The 19,423-nt window shown below is 51.7% G+C and overlaps 6 protein-coding genes across 6 annotated transcripts; 4 read left to right on the top strand and 2 right to left on the bottom strand.

Moving 5' to 3' along the window:
* Window positions 1-1,433: 1,433 nt before the first annotated feature.
* Window positions 1,434-2,214, top strand: BO97DRAFT_424919 (ubiquitin carboxyl-terminal hydrolase; the record flags this gene model as incomplete). The annotated part of the gene is made up of 2 exons (XM_025697018.1): window positions 1,434-1,461; window positions 1,523-2,214. 2 exons carry the CDS (start codon window positions 1,434-1,436, stop codon window positions 2,212-2,214), a joined length of 720 nt encoding a protein of 239 aa, XP_025551145.1.
* A 1,691-nt stretch (window positions 2,215-3,905) lies between these two features.
* BO97DRAFT_424918 (ATP-binding protein) lies at window positions 3,906-10,004 on the top strand (the record flags this gene model as incomplete). Its single annotated transcript, XM_025697017.1, has 3 exons — window positions 3,906-4,256; window positions 4,308-9,320; window positions 9,369-10,004. The coding sequence occupies 3 exons, from the start codon at window positions 3,906-3,908 to the stop codon at window positions 10,002-10,004; spliced, it is 6,000 nt and encodes a 1,999-aa protein (XP_025551144.1).
* Window positions 10,005-10,214: 210 nt separating this feature from the next.
* On the top strand, window positions 10,215-11,769 carry BO97DRAFT_67883 (NAD(P)-binding protein). The gene has a single exon (XM_025700986.1). The coding sequence runs from the start codon at window positions 10,496-10,498 to the stop codon at window positions 11,666-11,668; it is 1,173 nt and encodes a 390-aa protein (XP_025551143.1). The 5' UTR covers window positions 10,215-10,495; the 3' UTR covers window positions 11,669-11,769.
* Window positions 11,770-11,866: 97 nt separating this feature from the next.
* BO97DRAFT_424916 (fungal specific transcription factor domain-containing protein) lies at window positions 11,867-14,192 on the bottom strand (the record flags this gene model as incomplete). Its single annotated transcript, XM_025697016.1, has 6 exons — window positions 11,867-12,509; window positions 12,572-12,907; window positions 12,983-13,159; window positions 13,232-13,395; window positions 13,453-14,043; window positions 14,127-14,192. The coding sequence occupies 6 exons, from the start codon at window positions 14,190-14,192 to the stop codon at window positions 11,867-11,869; spliced, it is 1,977 nt and encodes a 658-aa protein (XP_025551142.1).
* A 563-nt stretch (window positions 14,193-14,755) lies between these two features.
* BO97DRAFT_67925 (uncharacterized protein) lies at window positions 14,756-15,227 on the top strand. The gene is made up of 2 exons (XM_025700987.1): window positions 14,756-14,799; window positions 14,879-15,227. Exon 2 carries the CDS (start codon window positions 14,975-14,977, stop codon window positions 15,194-15,196), a length of 222 nt encoding a protein of 73 aa, XP_025551141.1. The 5' UTR covers window positions 14,756-14,799; window positions 14,879-14,974; the 3' UTR covers window positions 15,197-15,227.
* On the bottom strand, window positions 15,227-16,602 carry BO97DRAFT_67818 (uncharacterized protein). Its single transcript, XM_025700985.1, has one exon. It carries the CDS (start codon window positions 16,200-16,202, stop codon window positions 15,258-15,260), a length of 945 nt encoding a protein of 314 aa, XP_025551140.1. The 5' UTR covers window positions 16,203-16,602; the 3' UTR covers window positions 15,227-15,257.
* Window positions 16,603-19,423: the final 2,821 nt, after the last annotated feature.

Genomic DNA, 19,423 nt, shown 5'->3' with positions numbered 1-19,423 from the left:
TTCTGCGATCAGTGCGAGCGTCAGATCGCACCGAAGGGCTCGAGGAAGCTGCCGCTGCATTCTCTGTGCGAGAGCTCTCGCGGCCAGAGCCTGCGTCGGTTGAGGATAGCATCGCAGGATATGATGCTGAGCTATGTGGTGTGTAACAAATGTAGAGCCGAGAGAGCGGGGTTTGGCATTAGAACAGGGAGGTCAATGGCTCCTAAGCGGAAATTAGATTAGATTTTTGAGAGATTTCAGGGATTCGCAAGCTTCGTAGAGCAAAATCAACACACAGGATCTCATTGACACAAATAGGAGGTGAGTGTTGTTCCTATTTTTTTTTCCGCGATTGCGCTCCTTCCTGTCGCTTGACTCTTTCGACGAACGACCTGAGGCAATCAATACGGCGCGAACATGGTTAGCGCAGTACAATTCGAACCAGTCAAGATGATAGAGCAGCCGAGGAGAAAATCGCGCAGTGGGAGACAAGAATTAAAGCATTGGAATTCAGGGAGAGTTGAACTTATTGCGCACCCCCGTGACGTCGGGAAATCGGCGCTTTCGGCATCCCCTCTCTCCTATGATTCCGCCTTCATTGGCCGGAGCGGCTCGGAACATTCAAAGAACCCTGTGCGGTAGGTGTGGGTCTCGCACTTGGCCCGTTTCGGACAGCTGGTGATTCCACCTACGGGCAATTGTTGTGAATGCACCCAGAACTTACATAGATGGCAGACTATGCGGTACAGTGCAGTCAGTCAAACAATCAGACAATCAATCTGTTCTTGGGAAGTCAATTTTGTACAACACTGACTTGATCTTTCGTTTGTGCGCAGCTTATGAGCCAAGTCAGTCAGATCAGTCTGTCTCAACCCTCACTCTGAATCATGATGTATATATTCGCAGTGCGAGAGGCATTTATGAATCAAAGTCCTTTAATACTCTGTAAGAGCTGATGCCCCAGAGGACACGGAATTTGTTCTCAGGCATGTTACTAGTATTAGAAGGGAAATTTATGATTCGAACATTAGCATGATAGTTTAAATGTTCAGATAGTGCCTGAGTGTCAACAAGTAGTTTCTAAGCTTATCACGCACACTCCTCAAATCCTCTTTTGACCCCTCTTTCTCACAGACAATTTTAATTACTCCTCCATCCGACAACACAGACTCCCATCTTTACTTGCAAGGGCACATTGAAAGTAAGTTTGCACTTGATCGATCTAGTAACAAAGTCAGGTGATTTTGTGTTGCGACAGGATATTCGCGTGCTGAGCTACCAATCGGTCTGTGCAAGCACAGGGTCAGGCGTCCACCAGCCTTGAAGTGGCTCACAAGGCTGTAGATCTGGATCATTCTCCCTGCAACTCCATCAAGATACTACCATCTTGACACCACCTCCTTCCTGCTAAAGTTTCTGACTTTCCCCCGTTCTCTATCTCTTGATTCACCAAAATGGATAGGAAGACATGGTCAATGCTTGGTAAGGGACCTAGGCCCTCAGGGACCGATCTCCTTCGAGTAGAGCTCATCGCAAGTGGCAGAGAACAATCCCGATGTAATGAACCAATTGTCAGCGAAGTTGGGTCTATCTTCCGAGCTCCAGTTCTACGACGTCTACTCCCTGGATGAACCCGAACAACTCGCGCATATTCCTCGACCTGCTCTGGCTCTGCTGGTCATCATTCCACTTACACCCGCTTGGGATCAAAGCCGCAAGGCCGAAGACGCTAACAGAGAACCATACACTGGCTCTGGACCTGACGAGCCAGTCATTTGGTTCAAGCAGACCATCGGTCACGCCTGCGGCTCGATTGGTCTGCTCCATAGCCTGATCAACGGTCCGGCTGTCGACTTCATCAAGCCTGATTCCGATCTCGCAGCGATACGCAGCCTCGCCATACCCCTGGATATGACCAAACGCGCCGAACTGCTATACAACAGCGAGCCATTTGAACTTGCCCACAAGTCGGTTGAGCAGGCTGGCGACAGCTATGCAGATCCGACGGATGCGCGTGAGGGTGGGCATTTTGTGAGTTTTGTCAAGAGTGGTGGCAAGCTCTGGGAGCTTGAGGGGTCGAGGAAGGGTCCGCTGCAGAGAGGAAGTCTTGCCCCTGATGAGGACGTTCTCAGTCCACGAGCGCTTGACATGGGGATCAAGAAGATCATCAAGTTGAACATGGATGGAGAAGAGGACTTTCGGGTTAGCTGCATTGCTTTGGCTCGCAGGTCTTAAACTCTGCCTCCATGTGCCGAGCAGATCACAGGATTGAATTTAAGCCAGCCAGAGTATCCCACTACTAGCCTATCCGGAGCTTGTTCCAAGTCCCTCGATATTGGATGCGAGATCGCCGCATATTCTCGGAGAGAGCGAGAGGATTCGCTCCCACCAGACCACAATGATCTCCACGGTGATAATAAGTGGCTGAGTGAGGACGACTTGCCCGTCTCCCGTCAGACATATATCCAGTACTTTGTAGAAGTATTGACCTGTGCTTCTCATTGATACGAATCTTCGCTCTGGCACTTAATCTCACTGAAAGTTTCTTTGAGCCGAAGATGAAGTATCCGGGTGCGACACCGAGGATGCTGCATTGTCTACCTGAATCAGTGAATGATCCTTTCAATATCGGCCTGGGGATTGATATAGTATGCTCGTGGTTTCCTCTGTGAGGACTGATACTCTATGTGGCCGACTAATAGTAATGATATTGCAGCATTGTGAGTGTATAACGGGTCATCAATATGACTGGGGAAGGAACGATGCACGATCCTTTCTACCCTAGGGTGGACTACAACAACGGTATTAGGTCTACTAGGCTGCACGTCAGATCAAACTCTACCATGCAAAATTTCAAAGCAGACGAGACGCGTAAGAGAATTGCAACTTGCCGTTGACGGTATACAACTGATCAGCCTCTTGCAGTGGGTGCGTGGACAACGGCAGCGACGTATGTTGGGTACGATCAACAGCCGCCGATCGAGTAACGTTGATCTCAAGGAGCAGCAAGGGGCAAGGCGGAAGGGACTCGGTATTTTTGAAGAATATTATCTTTTAACTTGCTTTCTTGTTGTTTCGATGCTAGAGAATCCCTAAGGTGTAGTTGCTTAGGAAAGCATTCTTCACGGAACGAAGTTGTACCGTACTCATGAAAATGTGGATGCAAGTCCAATATAATGAATCTCCTTAGCATAGATATTTCTTGATAATTCATATCTGCAAGCAGAATGCAACTGTCAACATGCCATACATTGTAGCGAAGCCGAGCAATCCAAGATCGAACTACTCTTCCCGCGGGACCCCGGAAAACACCACCAAACAACAACTCCCCGCACAACCGCATCACTTCTTCCCCATAATCATATATTTCCACTCTGCACACCAAAGAAAAACTTAGTCTCATTCGCAATGGTGTATTGGCTTGGAATTTACCCCGATGGATGCCATTTCCTGTCGCTCATGTCGGCCAAAGAAGTTCTCTCTTCATTCGTGATGTCATTGACTTTCACTCGTCCATGACGCATCGCAACCGTCGTTTGACCGACAATAGCGACGCCCATGACAACACGACTACGCCGATTCACGTGGCTTATTCTCGGTCTGACTGGCACTATACCCTAACGGCATCTCTCCTGCCAGATCTACCATAGCGACAGACTTCGCGCCGGGCTTCCCGATCCATGGTTGAGGCGCAGTCAATCTGTCCGTGACAAGCCTGAGAGCGCTTGAAGTAAGTGGTACTGATCGGAAAATACGCATGATGTCAGGATTGCTCAGGACTCGGAATGCCGGAACATCCTTAACATCATTGACCCTGGTAGTGTGAACAAAGGTCATATAGTGCCTAGTAACCACATACGACCAGACACTACGACGATTTCATGATTATGCTTACCCGGTCTTTGCTACATTGAATCGACTACGGCATGGCTTCCAGTCACCCAATGGGAACCATTCCGGTGAACGGGGGTGTCACCTCGCTTCCAATCTTGCGGGAGACGGTCAACACCGTCTCAGAAGAATGTCCCACACGCCTGGGACTAACGGCCGAGGAGATTGAGAGCAAAGCCCCAAGTCTAGATGACTTTTTCGAGACTATCGCCGCAGAGCGGCTTCGGCGCATGCCTCCAGATGGCAGTCGTTTGGATGGTGTTCTCAGACGAGCTTCACGCCTTGCCGTTGCTGTTGGTTCGTTGCGCGATTCGGTTTCAAGTTACATGGACGGCGCGGACGAGGCCACTGCGCTGGTTTGGGGAACAACACTGCTACTGCTCGAGGTAATCCTTATTTCTACGACACAATGAGAGACCTATCAACTGACAACTCAGATGGGCATTGACCAAATTGACATAATTGAAAGCCTATTCGGTCGCTATGGACGTATCACCATGGGCATCTCGCTACTACTTCAGCAAGAAACCTACTTCCCGACATCTCGACCTTTGCAGCAACAGGTTGCCGAGATATACGCGCATATTCTGCAACTTGTCGTTCATGTGGCCTGGGAATATCGTCAAGGGGCGAAGACCCAGCATCGGCAGTCGATGAATGCTGCCATTGATATGGCTTTTTTCCGCTACTTCAACCGCTTTGCCACTCACTGGCGTCGTGTTTCTGAGCTCGTGCTGCAAACCGGGATTGCGAAGCACCAGACGTCAGTTGATTTGTCGGTAGTCTACCAGTTTCTTGAGCTACAAGACCGCCCATTGCAGGTGCTGCTTGAGGGCCACAGCCATTCCCTGGCAGACGGTTCCTTTTCCTGGTTCGAGCCGCATCTGACCACCTTTGCTATGAGCCGCCGGAGTCTTATGATGATCCGAGGCAATCCCGGCTCCGGTAAGAGCGCGCTCGCTCAGTGGACTGTAGAGCGACTTCAAGCCTCGTCGGAGTATGACATATGGAATGTCGTCCCGATCATCATCAGATCGGACGTCCCAATCACGACCCTCACGCTCAGCATCCTCAAAGGAATATTGATTCAGATACTTGACCATTCAGTGGCCAGCCGCAAGACCCAAGATGCCATTCTGACCGCTGTAACCGGCGCTATCGAGTTGGCCGTAGCGGGCGCGTCTGATCCTCAAGTAGAGGGACAGCTTTGGACTGCCATTCGCGCTGCTGTACAGTCTAACTTGCACTTCATGTTGGTGGTGGACGGATTCGACCAAATGAAGCACGCCGAGACGACAGTCAGCGCGTTCCTGGGTCTGTTGCAAGACACGGTGGCCGACACCCCTTCTAAGTTGATTATCTTTAGCCGGCCAATGTCCAAAGAACTACTACCTATTCGCGAGACCACGAATACACACCAGATCGCCATGAATGCTGCCACAACCCAGCACGACATGCAAGTGGCTGTTAACGATATGATGATGACCGAATCCTCATTCTCAGGGCTTGAGTCCTCTCAACGAGAGTCATTGGGAGCGGCCATCGTGTCCCGCTCCCAAGGCTGTTTCATCTGGGCACAATTAGCCGTAGAAGCGGTGCAGCAGCGAACAACCGTCAGTGAAATGACATCAGCTGTTGCAAAGATGCCCAACACACTGGGGGACTTGATTGACCACCATCTGCGCACTACAAATATCAGACGCGAAGATGCAAAGAACCTTTTAGGATGGCTAGCTGCTAGCGAGCGCCCTCTGCGCATCCCAGAGGTGGAACAACTTATGGCAGTTGATAGCAAGACACTCAAAGTGGTATCCCGGTCTTTTAGCCTTGAGCGCGACCTTTTCCAGCCTCTTAGGCGTCTTGTTGCTGTTCGCGATGGCTTCGTTTCTTTCCGTCACCCGATGATCCGAGAGCATTTGCAAGCGCGAGCTCAGATGCGTCAAGAACTGCCATTCTCGTTGGCGGATGCTCATTTTGATCTTTTGATCCGATGCTTGGCTTGGGTTCGCCGTACGGTGACCGACGAGGTTTCTCTTGCGTGGGACAAAATGAGCGTTTTCGTGCGCGACCGCTATCTGGATGCTTATGTCTTGCTTGAGTACACCGCACGCTACTGGCTCTCACACATGCTGGCCTCACCGATGGCATCATCCGATCGCGAGCTTTCTTTCCCCGAGACTTTCCGTCGTGCTCTACCTGACACTGTGCTCTTTTCACAGCTGGAGCTGACCAATCGCGAGTCACAGTTCAGTCGCTCAAGCATTGTGGAGTTGTACCGGTTATCTGTCGGCGTCCGCCGTGTCGTGCTGGGTAATGAGTCTCCTGCGCTCTTACAGAGTCTGATTCTTAGCGCTCGTGCTGCAGAGCAAACCCATGCGAGCTGGGCCAATGATCACCTGTATGAGGCATGGATGCGCAGCCGTTCGCAGCTGGGACCTTCCAACACGATTACACGAGACCTCGAACAAATGCTTATTGCCAATGGTCAAGCGGACCGCACGACAGGCATGAAGACCGAGGCCCTAAAGGATATGGCACTGTCGGGATGGGATTCATCCGATATCAGCTTTGCGCAAAGACTCCAATACCTTGATAAATTGGTGACATCATATAATGCTAACAACCAGCATGATGCCGCATACTCAGCTTCTAAGCAATTCTACCGTCAGACGGTTCAAACATACGGTAACCACTCTCCTGAGACCCTGGCGGCAGCTGAGTACCTCACAAAACACTTCGACATCGCGCCTCCGGATGAGATGGCGCTTGAGCTTGCGCGAACCAAATATGAGATGATGCTTCATTCGATGGATGCCACCGACCCTCGACGAGTAGCATATTCGCTCTATCTAGCGCAGCTGTATGAAGAGAATAACCAGGTCGGTAAAGCTGACACGGTGCTATCTCGACTTTGGGCAGGTCTTTCGGCTCGTGGCCCGGACTCCACCGATTCTTGGGATCAGAAAACAAGGGTTGCCTTTTACTACTCCCAGTTTTTACGTCGTCAGCGTCGTCCCGACCAAGCCACGGGTATTCTTCGCGATCTATCGGCGGATCTCGAGGCTGGGGGTGGTGTCAACTCACCTCAGATGGTTAAACGCGCCGAGGAACTTCGCGGCGAGGCTCGCCAGATGAATCTGAAAGATATGGACCGAGCCCTCGCCCTGCAGATGTGGAAGTATTACAGGTCTTCCGGACAGCAGTACACTCCTCAAGCTGTTTCCTTGGCAGAGTCCCTGACTGAAGGTATCATACCGACAAAGGGTACTGCGGACTCCCTCGGTTCCCGCTTGTCGACACTTTCCCCAGAGGATAATGAGTTGCTACCTGGCTGGATCGATACCGTTGCTTCTGCTCGCAGCGAACGCGATTTGATGTCAATCCTCAATCTATCTCACCAGCTGGCAAGTCAGCGGATGGCAGCCGAGAAATGGCGTGAAGGTAGTGAATGTGCCTGGGCGGTGCTGAAGCACGTCTGGCCCACTGTCGAGGATCCGCAGTCCAAAGCGAGGTTCCCGTCAGAGCAGGCGCCGTTGATAGCCAGCCTTGCTCTTGATCACGCCTATTGCCTGTTCCGTCGCTTGGATGTGGCAATGGCTACCATCGTATATGGTAATGCTTTCAAGGCGTCCATCACCGCGGATCAAGTGGCCGTACCATCTGTCACAACTGTTGTCAAAACCGTGGTAGAGTTTTACGAGACCACTTTCCAGTTTGACAAAGCTATGATGTTGCTGCATCAGGTTAGCGACTTCTTTGCATCGAGGCTGGGCAGCAACGATAAGCATACTCTTGACAGTCGCTACTACGAAGCAGATCTAGCGCTTCGACTTGACCGTCGCTCTGAGGCAGAAGAAAGCTACAGTCAGATCTATATAGCCTGTATTCCCGATGGCAGGGTTACATCGTCTGGCGTTCGCGCTGCTGTAGCTTTGGTCACCTTGTACGAGCAAGACAAGAAGTGGGAACATGCTCTTGATGTATACCGGCACCTGTGGCCTACACTCGTACACTTTGACGAGAGAGATGGATATGACCGGGCTCTTTTGGAGGGTCTGCTTCCAAAGACATACAGCGGCTACATGTCCATTCTGGAGAACATGTCCTCTACCGAGGCCGGATATAATGAGCGATACCAGGTCGCATCGCAGCATCACCAGCTCTGCAGGAAGCTGTACGGGCCCACAAGTCATCGTACTCGTGATGCGACCATGACACTTGCAGGAATCTGCGCTGCTAATAATCAGCATAGAAGCGAAGCACTTCAGTTGTACGAACAAGCTCTTAAGACAGATGACTGGGTACCTTCTGCTGAAGCCTCACGCTCGCTTCCTGACATGACGCAGCCACTGCCCATGGATATCAAACATCGTATGGCTCAGTTGTTCATGCTGCAGAAGGATACATCCCCGCAAGCTCGGGCTTTCTATACCGAAGAGCTTGCGTTGTCCAAGCAGCAGCAAGGGTTATCCGCCCCGACCACGCACTTGTGGCTTCGTGAGATAGCAAGGCTGTACGCGCTTCAAGATAATCCGGAGTCGCGTCGCCAGGGAGCCGAAATACTGCATGAGCATGTTGATGAGGTCGTACATGTCACAGCTAATCATGATGCGCTGGTCGAACGCGCTCATGGTCTCGCCGAGATCTACCTCGAATGCGGATATATCGATGAAGGCTGGGCGCTCATCAACGAGCTGCATCAGCAGGTCATACACGATACTCCGGCTTCTCATCGTCAGAATCTGGCTGAGTACCGACCTGCAGCATTCGTTGCCGCTTTCGAAGAAGTATTTGGCCGAACACGTTCATCACGTCAAATCTTGGACGACTTGTCTCGTGAAGGACAGGTCTATAATGTCTTCCAACAGCATCTGTCCGGACATGATCTCATGCCCACATTGGCAGCAGGCGACAAGCTGCATAAGCTGCAAACTGAGCAGAAGCGCATCGCTGCGGCCCAAGATACCCAGGACAAACTGTATGAGTTCTTCTGCAACACACTTTCGGTGGCGCAGCCGCTACGAAAGAAGGATATTGTGCACCAGTTCTACATCATGTGCCGTCGCGAGTCGCAGCATGAAGACTACAACATCAATATTGTAACTCAGACCACGGGGCTCGTGCGAGACTTGTGCAACCGCTCGCGCTTCCAGGATGCGGCTGATGTGACCGGTGTGTTCCACTCATTTGTCCACTTGACAGACGGACTGCGTCTGTCGGAGAGCATCTTTACCGCTATCAAGCTCTGTTTGTTCCTCAGCGGTTACCAGGTGAACAAGTGCACCGACGGGGCAATTGCAAAGAATATGTCGTTCGAGTCGCAAATGCTCCTCCAGGAGATCATGGCGAACGCGCGAGACCTCCCAATGGAGTATTCTGAGCTACCATTCGCGGAGCTGAATGACCTGGTGACTGTATTGGGTGAGCATGAAATGTTCGAAGATTTGGAGGTAAGTACCAGTCTGCCCGTCTTTGGGAAACTCTGCTAACAAACCCAGTCTATCCTCACCGATCTTTGGACCTCGCGAATTGTCCAGAAAACCTGGTCTCTACCTGCTGTGGTATGGATCGGCCGTCGGCTGGTGGAGACTCGATTCTGCCGCGGGCAAGCCACTGCAGCCACTACGCTAGGCAAGGACATCTGTTACAACCTGCGCCAGGTCTGGGGTAATGCCGACCCGGTGACTCTGGAGATGAATAAGCTCCTGTCCGGGCTGTACACCGCCTCGGGCAACCACCTTGCTGCTGCGGCGCTGCACGAGACCGCGCTGGCTGAGCTCTTGAACAGCGAGACCAGCGACCACAATGCGGCCGTGAACGCAGTGACCCAGCACCTGGAGCTGCTGCAACGCGCCCAGGGACGCTTGGTGAGGGAGGGACAGAGTGCCGCGATTGACGCCACGGCCGCCCAGGAACGGGTGCAGGACATCGCCACCAAGTTCGGGCTCTCCCCCACCAAGCTGGAGGCCGGCAGCAAGTCCGACGAGTCGATGGGCATGTGGCAGCGGCCGCGTCGGTTCAGCCTGGACGTGGAGGAGTTGGAGACCCATCAGAACCACCTCCGCCAGTCGAGCGGGTCGGCGCTGCTGACGGGCAACGGAGGGGCCAAGCGTCTCTCAATCACCGCGCTGTAATGAATGGGTGGGAAGGCAGATACGGGGACGCGCGTTGTTGATAATTACCACCAGAATGTCTGTGATTTGTGCATGTTGTACATCTATATCGAACGGGAGATTTAATTGGGTGGACATAGGCAAGTGTATAGTATGAGTTAATGAACTGATGTGTTGTTTGACAGTCTCGGGGGACGCTAGTAATCTCCGAAACCTCTATCAGCAGTCGAGGTTTCATGTGGGTGTGCAATTGTCGCCTGACATGAATTCTGAAGATAGGTGGTAGACATGGAGATAAGGCCATCTTATCACCGAGCCCTTAGCGATGCCCAATATTTCCGGTGTAGCCATGACATGGCCATGTAGTACTGTCAAAGACGACAACCATATCCAATCCTATCTATAAACCAAACAAAACCAGCACCCAAAAGCCCGGCTCCAAACTCACTCCCCGTCCCCACAAACCACCCCCACAAACCCCAAAGTTTCACTACAATCCAATTGAATTGAAAATGCTAACCTTCCTCCACAACCAACTCTTCAAAACCCCCAACCTGCCTCCCAACTACCCAGAAACCTTCCACAACAGAACCATAATCATAACCGGTGCAAACACAGGCCTAGGCCTCGCAACAGCGCACCACCTCGCGCGATGCCGTCCCAAAAGACTCATCCTAGCCGTCCGCAACCCCCTAGCGGGTGAATCCGCTAAGGCGGCCATCCTCGCCGCCGGCACCAGCACCACCACCAGCACCAGTACCACAGACCCAAGCACCACCCCCAAAGACGGGGATATGATAGAAATCTGGCCCCTAGATCTGACCTCCTCAGCCTCCGTGCTCTCCTTCGCGTCACGCGCAGAAAAATCCCTTGGACAAGGCGGGCTAGACGTGCTGGTTTGTAATGCCGGCGTTGCTACACGAACGTTCAGTATGGTCGAAGGGGAGGAGGGAGGAGGAGGGGGAGGAAAAGGACATGAGCGGACGGTTCTGGTGAATGTCATCTCGACGTTTCTTTTGGTCGTGCTTTTGGTTCCTGTTCTTCGGCGGTCTGGTGTTGGTGTCGGTCGGGATCTGGGTGAGCGTGAGGGTGATCGTGGGGCGAAGGCGACGGCGACGCCGCCCGTGATCTCGATCGTCGGTAGCGAGGTGCATGCTTTCACTATGTTCCCTGAGCGGAGGGCGCCGGAGGAAAAAGGGGTGGGCGTGTTTGAGGCGTTGGATCGTCCAGACATGTACTATGGGATCGGGACGATGGCGGAGCGGTATCCCACCTCTAAGTTGCTGGATGTGCTTTTGGCGAGGGAGTTAGCGGTTAGGGTTGGGGAAAGGATTGAGGGGCAGGAGGGCCAGGGCCAGGGGCAGGGGCGGGGCATCGTGGTCAATTGTGTGAATCCTGGGCTGTGTCGGTCGGAATTGACGCGCGAGGCGGATTCGATGTTGGTGAGAGTTGGCTTGAAGGTGCTCGGGAGGACGTGTGAGGTGGGGGCGAGGACGTTGGTCGCTGGCGCTGCGGGTGGCTGGGAGAGTCATGGGCAGTATATGTCGAATGGTGTGGTGTGTCCGTCGGAATTGTCTGCGTTTGTGTGCAATGAGGAAGGCAGGAGCACGCAGCGGAGGGTCTGGGAGGAGTTGACGCTGATTCTGGAAGGCATTAAGCCTGGTGTCATGGATAATTTGTTGTAGATTATGTGTAGGTTGCTCTGTTGCAGACATCTCCGCTCTGGTGGATGAAGATGTGCGATCTGATATTTCATATATCCACAATCTCGAGTATTGCTTCTACTTATACTTGATCATCAGTCATGCTATGTACTTCCTAGCGTATATACAGTTATTCACAAATCGCTAACCCGTGATTATATTCTCTTCCTAGAGCAACGATCAAAATGTACCGTTGCGAGAAGGCGCCCGCCATATCTCCTCCTTCCCCACACTCAGTCGCTCATATTTTTCAAGCATATCGTGCATGCCGGACGCCGCCGACGACTGCACATTGCTTCCCATGCCATCAACGTAGCTGGACTCACCGTCAGCCTGGGTCAACCCCTCCGCGTAGTGGTCCCATCTATCAGGCTTTTGTGACTCCGAGTTCTGGCGGAATAGCTCCTTAATGCCGGGCGGTACATCCGATGAGTGTGCGACTCTCGATCCCTGATTGCGCGAGCGCACGGAAAGTTTAAATACATGGAACATATTCCGGCCCACCTGTGACCGGCATGCGACAATCGAGAATGCACTGGTCAAAGCCAAAAAGTCATGGTCCAAGATGTCGAAGTTCTGCTGCTCCAGAAGGGCAAAAAGCGCAAGATTCACGGAGTACATGGCGAACTGATGGGCGTGTTCCATCCCATATTCAGTCCGCTGCAGCCGGGTCAGAGATGCAATAGACCGTGCCGATGAGATGGCAATGTCAAACGGATTGAATTGCTGATCGGTATTCGCGATCTGATTGTAACGGGACAACCGTGCATTGGGACCTAGAGCATCGAAACAGAGGTTTATGACTAGTGTGTGATATCGCATCCTGTGTCCGGGAATGCCCAAGTCAGCGGTCGCCTTCGTAAATAAAAATATAACGCCACCAACCTGAGCAGAATGATATGCGGAGCGGGCTTCTCAGCCGGATCGAAGCATGGCGGAAGTCCTCGCTCCCATTTGCGGAGGCGCAGATAAAGCTCCCGCTTACGCATATTGTAACCAGGACCCGAGTCTCCAGTCTTGGATAGACTTCGCGAGATGTCCCGAGCTATATCAGATAGCTGGCATGCGTCATCAAAGTATTGACTTAAGTACGATAGCCGAGGTGGGCGAGCCAGCGGGTAAGGCGTCCACAAATCTCCCGCACCTGCGTCATCCCGAGCAATCCGCTCAATGCTTACTGAATTCACACGACTCGGCTTGAGGAAGTTCGTGTGAACAACCCTATTGAGGTTATTCGAACAATATCATTAGTCCACAGTCCACATAGCCTTGTGATAAGGGTCAGTAGGGACCTACGTATCAATCTGATACAGACCCCAAGCGGTCCGCTTGATGGAGATGACCATGTCTTCCGACATCTGCGAGGTCTTCAGCTCTCGTTTTTTATGGTTGATGATACCGAGCGACTCCGCCATTTCAATGGCACGGTGCAGCATGGCATAACCATGATCACCATTGCCCGAAACAGAGTATCTAAGCGAAATCTGGTCAACAGGCACCGAAATTCCTAAACACTAACAAACGACAAGCTGATGGGGGACTTACCTCTCATAAAGAAGTAGAATCGCCTGCAGGGTCGGTAGTCGAATATCATTACCTCTTTCAAATTGGTGACGTTTCATGTGGCGCTCCGCTTCCGCTAGGAAGTCGGCGCCTTTCGTCTTCACATCCCCAGGAACCGTATATGCCTCAGAATATGGTGAATAATACTAAACATATAGCCTCAGCCACTGATCAGAGATATAGCATGGAATCGCCAGACTTACACATGCGTTGGCGAGCAGCGCATTGACCAAAAATGGACTGCAAAAGTCCGACTCGGTATTCCCCAGCGCCATATGCTTCAGAAAAGACTTGCGGTCCATGAACGCAAAGAATGGATAGTCCCATGTTAGATAGAGTGAGACTAGATGAGATACGAGATCGTCGTCGTCCGTGACACTGGTCCAGGGTTTCGCAGGAACACGAAAGGGAGCATTTCCAGTCAAATATCGGATATCCATCATCATGGGGCGGAACTTGGGTGCGTCGCTTTCGACCTCGATGCCTTGCCAGATACCGTACAGCTGCTGCAGCGCGTGGGGATCCTTCCCTGCCGCGCGCATCTCGACTAGGGTCCGGTCCAGGTAGGCACGAACTTCTTCTATGGAGGCGTGGTTGCGAATGAGGTCGAGCAGTGCCTCTGCATGGGTGGGAACGGTCGATCGCACGACCTCGAAGAGATCGTAGAGCAGATCGTGATGGTAGTTAGATGTATCGGTGAGGTACTCGGCAACGGACTGAGCTGCCTCGGCCGATGACTCGTCAGATGGACCTTGACCGGACTGTGCTCGGACAATCGGCGAGTTAGGATCATTCTACGGGTGAGGTGGTCGGTCAATAATCGACTGTTACATGATGGCTTGGATTAAGGTGTAGTGCGGATCAGGGATGCACCTACCATCAGCTCATCCGACTGGTGAGAGGGACGGGTTGGATGAATCGGTGGAGAGTTGCTAGGCGACATGAATGGATGAATGAATTGGGGGGTATAGTGGTGGTGGTGGTGGATGATGCTAAGAATAAAATAATACTAGTAGGAGTAGCGCACGTCCGTCCAGCAGGCGTCAGACCTCACACAAAAGGGGTAGGTCAACCCAAATCTAGAAAGCCACATTGAAACACAGGAATAAACGTGCAGGATTAGCAGAGGTTTAGTGAACGGGGATGTGGTGAACTGAAGATAGATGGTGAACTGAAGTGGGAAAAGTGAAAGCGGAAAAGAAAATCCCAGGTTGTGTTTCGCTGGGCGGTGCCTGAGATCAACTGACTACACCATGACATCAGTCTGTCGCCGCTCTGACCAGCACTGAGTTTATTTGCCCTTTTGGGATTCTCCCAACAACGTGCGTCAACTTCACCTCTCCTCTTGTTTCCCTCTGCCATCATCTCTCTTTTCAATTCTCGTCACCAGCTCGGGAGTCTTCTTCGTGCAAGTCATCGATGCTTACTTAGCCCCTTCAGCTGCCATGGTCACCTGATCACCATCATCCGCAACAGCATCATCGCTTTTCCATCTTCTTGTGTGTGCTTGAGTGCCTGCATGCCTGTGTGCGTGAGTCTTATTGAAACAGGTACCCTCACCACTTAAAAAGAGATCCAGCCAAGCTCGGTGAAATCACCCATGCACTAAGTACGAAAGCATTTAGAAAGGATACGCAGATAAAAGAATGAAGACAGGCGAGCAATAGCTTCCCAGCTGCGCATCTACTTGAGTAGGTTGCAACCATCACCCTTATCAAAACTTGAATGCTGGCGCCTTTTAAGCTCGGAGCTTCCACCGCCACCCGACGTGGCCCTCGGCAAAAAGAGCCCCCGGGGGTTGCCGACCGTAATTTTCAATTTGCATACGGGCCCGTTGTGGGCAGCCCCGCCGAAAGCCCCCCCTTCCTCTCCGGCGGTAGGCAACACCATTTCCACCATCCTGATTCGCACTCGATAGACATCTCCATTCAGCCCTATGGCCTCTAAAGCTCTAGGGCTGAAGAAAAAGGAGATGGACACTCCGGGGAGAGTCTTAGTCCGCATACTCCTAGTTGAGGATATGCCACCACCACGTCATCATCGTGATCAGCCACCTCTCGCCGAGGGGCAGTGGTCGCCGGAAGGCCCATCCCAACCCCTCCCGCAGCTGCATCTCCACTACTCGTCGCCAATCGACATGGTGCGCGAAATGGAAAGGAAAGTGGTGCTGGCTGATCGCCTTGATCGTGCAATCCATCTTTGGTTGCTCCTGCAGCTCGATGTGCGGTTGCAACAGGGCGGGCTGTTCTCCTTCCAGGTCTAACTCGATCCGAAATGAGCCTTGACTGGTGAACTGGCGTACCTGCACGGCCAGATTATGGTGGTGATGACTGTGGTAACGATGGCGGTCGTGTTCGTCCACGTCACGAACAATAGTGAGATCGACGAGCGGGTGGTCGAATACCTCCAGGAGACTGTGGTGCTCGGTCCCATGTGGCGCGAGGTTCACCCAGAACTGACCTTCAAAGATCAGGTTCGGCGATGAGGGTTTGCGGTGCACAAAGACTCGGGTCACTCGGAGAGGCAACTCGATCAAGGCAAGCGAATGGATGATGACCTTCTGCGGCGGTGTGTCGGGCTCCGCCCATGTGCGGCGGGCGAGGCCGTCGTTCACATAACGGACGACTGTGTCGCATATTTGATGTTGATTCATGTGCCAAAGACGACGGAGGATTCCATTCATCCAGTCGATGGTCTCGCCGCGGGCCAGGATCTTAGTAGCGTGGTATCGCTGACATTCATCCCGGACGACGCGCTTCATGCGCTTTATGGTCAGGTTGGTGTAGGTGCGACTGGCGGCAAGGACGAACAGTAACCATGCGAAGCTAAATCTGAGACGACCCACCACCCATGAAGCGAGACAGACGAGTACAATGACCCGTGCCTCTTTGTATGTTTGCTCGATGGACTGGATGAGGTCGGCTGGCTCGCGAGCGCGAACGGACTTGCCCATGGCGACTAAGGCCCTCCGGCGGGGTCTTCTTATTTTGTTTTTCTTTCTTTCGCGTAGACGGCACGTAATCAGGTATGATCTAGCAAGTTGGAAGGGAGTATTGTCCGGCGTAGAGGTATATCAGAGCAAGAGTAAGCTTCAGGTGACAATCCATGGCCAGGCGGTCGGGCAACATGGCGCGAGCAAGTGTCGATTGCAAGCTCAAGACCCAAGGGTTCAGAGAACAGCAGGTGGCTTCGGCCTTTATACTCCCAGCTGACGAGCGAGTAGACAGATGACCAAAGTGGTTCTGCAGATCCGAACAGGGATAGGACTGGTAGGGCTGATTTATCGCGAAAAATAAGGGCGTGTATTGCAAATACGGCGGACTAGGCCGACCCACACCTCCCTCTTGTTGCGAGTCTCCGGAAATTACATTTGCCCGCAGCCACACGTTCTCAGCTCGAGCCGACTGTAAGCCGTGGCGTGTACTTTCCCCCAGAGAGGGAGATGTCTGACAGTCGTGGTTGTAAAGGGAGATGTCCATCCCTGGTCTTGCAAGGACTCGAAGCGTCTGTCTTCGAGGACGAACGTGTGTTCTCCTTCCACATCTGCCTCAGTAGACAGATGAAGCGGTGTGGATAGCTTTTCAAGTGGATGTGCTGGCACAAATTAATGCTTAGCTTGTGTTGCCCTCGCTGACTGTATCTACCGGTGCACGTTTAAGATTGGGGTTTTCTCATGTGGCTGACACGAGCGCTCTCTCTCAGCTTTACGGGCTCCTCCTTACTGACCACTAATTGAGGGAGGCATGCGCCTCATCAATGACAATGAATCAGGTATAAAAAGAGAGAGAGACATCTTCTTGATGCGATTGTTTTCTTGATGCGATCGTCTTCATTGTTAGTTCTGGAGTATCCCGGAAAATATGATGCAGCCGGGGAGCTTATGGGAGGATCCTGCGAGGGCTTAGTGGGGTTGTGTGTGGGGAAGAGGTATTGAGTTGAGATGCCATGGCTGCTGGCTCTATCTTCAGTCTCGGTCCGACTTGTCGCCATGAGATTGCTTAGGGCACATGGTACCAATGTGTCGGTTTGGTTCATGTGTCTCTGTGACAAGATAAGCTTACAGTATGATAGAAGGTCCGTCGAAATGTGTTACGCGGAACTTTACGATGTACAAATGTACCAATGCCTAATAGACTATGATTCTGATTTGAATCTGGCCAGAAGGACCTTTCGTCTATGTAAGCGTCGCAAGGCGATCAGTGGCAGTCCAATGTCTCCATCTATGTTTAATAGCGCATTTTATCGCAACTGTTGTCGCCAGCTGTAAACCTCTTTCTAGGGAGTGTACTATTATCATTTTTAGAACCCTGGCAGTCACAACGGCCTGATTATCGCATAAGAACGAGATAACTTACTGCCCAGCACGCATGCGGGTGATTCGGTCCATTGCAATATATGTTCTCCGGGTGCTGAAGTCGAAAGGAAGAAGCATTGTCAGCAGTTGATACGCTTGATTTACCAGGTGCAGAACAAAACCCTCAGGAACTCACATTTCCGGACACTTGAATACAGTCTTCCTGCTGTTGACACTGAGCCTGCGTATCACACTTTGCAGTTCCACGATTAGCTCAACTCTAGATCATCCTCAAAGCGAGGGATAGGCATTTCCCTGTGGGGATGGACTTACAGAGTACCCTGGAGCACATCCGTGCCAGCCCTGAGCGGCCAGGGCTGTGGTGGTCAGGCCGAGAACAGCGAGGAAAGTTGTCGCGGTTTTCATTTTGTCAACCTTTGCTTGCCTTCGGAAGAGTCAGAGCGGCTAGAGGTGGTGGCAAAGAGAACGGGGATGATGAATGGTCTGATACTGCTCTGCAGGGAATTCATCCATATATATATATATATTTCGCCGGACGGGACGTTGGAGCATTAGGCTAGCCAGGTCGTTTCGTTGGATTGAGACTTGCCCGTATAATCGCCACCAATGAGCTGTCATCATCTGTAAGGGAAGGACATTGGTACAGAGCCATGCTTCGGACGCCATAGTTAGAGCGAGGGATCGAAGATGACGATTCAGGCATCCTATTCTCGTATATGATGAGATGTTTGTCAAGGACTTGGGTTACGCTGCCTTGACGGTCAGGACGATTGACTCAGATGCGATCGTGATGGGGCAGTGCATCGATTGTATCTCGATTGATACGGAGCTGAGAACGAATGGAAACTGTATGGTGGATCATCATGCCGATGCGGGCTACTATTCTGAGTTCTCAACTGCATCTATTGGTGACAAGACACAAACCTCCAACTTTGTATGCCGGTTCAATCTTTGAAATCTGTCAATGAATATGTATGAGCTTACGCTCTTCCGTCGTGTGTAATTATTAACCAAGATGTTGAGGCAGGAAAAGATGTACATGACACAGTTGACCCAATTCTGCTTCTCCGCTGTCACCCTCAATCGCGGGCGCTCAAGTATATCGATGACTAATGGTTGAAAATACACATACACTGGACTTGGGCGGAGAGTGCTCGTATATCCGATTGCTCAATACTTGCTTCTCTGTCTGTGTTGCTTATTTTCTATCTAGTAAGCGCAGGTCACGACTGGGATGATTGACGGAGTCGGTGGAAGAGGCCGCCGTGACACATATGCCTCAGTTTGTCCCGCCACATATTAAATATAACAACGACATCCTTGCATAGTCACATCCTTGCAGCCTGCGGCTGGTTGATGCGTGATACAGGCTGATTGTATTCGCACATAATCCATGTGCATTTTATCCTTTGTACCAGTCCATTCTCGGTCATATTGATGACTTGGGAAATATGGAGAAGTGCAGTTCTTTGGGGTTCCTGACCTGGTTTTGAGCTATTGGCTAGCTTTAGCCTTATTTGATTAATGCAGGCCTTGATATGTGCATATACAGCAGACTCATGGTCGCCTACGCGAACTGTTACATTGTATGTCTTTTAACAGCTGGCCAAGGTCCGAGGACTGTATGACTTTTGACTCAAGAGTTCACTAAGACTGATGAGACGTGAGCAGGATTCTCATTCCAAGCATTTGTAAGGAGGTGCAAAGTAGCTCAAGTAAGTGTTCAGGTACCACCGCACCAGATATAGTGTTATCGCGAGCTACATAGACGACGTTTTCTAATGCTCTTGAAAACGGTTAAGCGAAAGCTCGTCACACCAGTTCTTCACGAGTGAGTACAGTACCATCCAGCTCGCTCG

Source organism: Aspergillus homomorphus (assembly GCF_003184865.1).
Source record: "Aspergillus homomorphus CBS 101889 unplaced genomic scaffold BO97scaffold_19, whole genome shotgun sequence".
NCBI lineage: Eukaryota > Fungi > Ascomycota > Eurotiomycetes > Eurotiales > Aspergillaceae > Aspergillus > Aspergillus homomorphus.
This window is presented reverse-complemented; position numbering and strand designations above follow the sequence as displayed.

Coding starts and splice junctions, on each gene's coding strand:
- BO97DRAFT_67883 (XM_025700986.1), top strand. CDS start 10,496: ATGCTAACCTTCCTCCACAACCAACTCTTCAAAACCCCCAACCTGCCT.
- BO97DRAFT_67925 (XM_025700987.1), top strand. CDS start 14,975: ATGCTGGCGCCTTTTAAGCTCGGAGCTTCCACCGCCACCCGACGTGGC.
- BO97DRAFT_67818 (XM_025700985.1), bottom strand. CDS start 16,202: ATGGGCAAGTCCGTTCGCGCTCGCGAGCCAGCCGACCTCATCCAGTCC.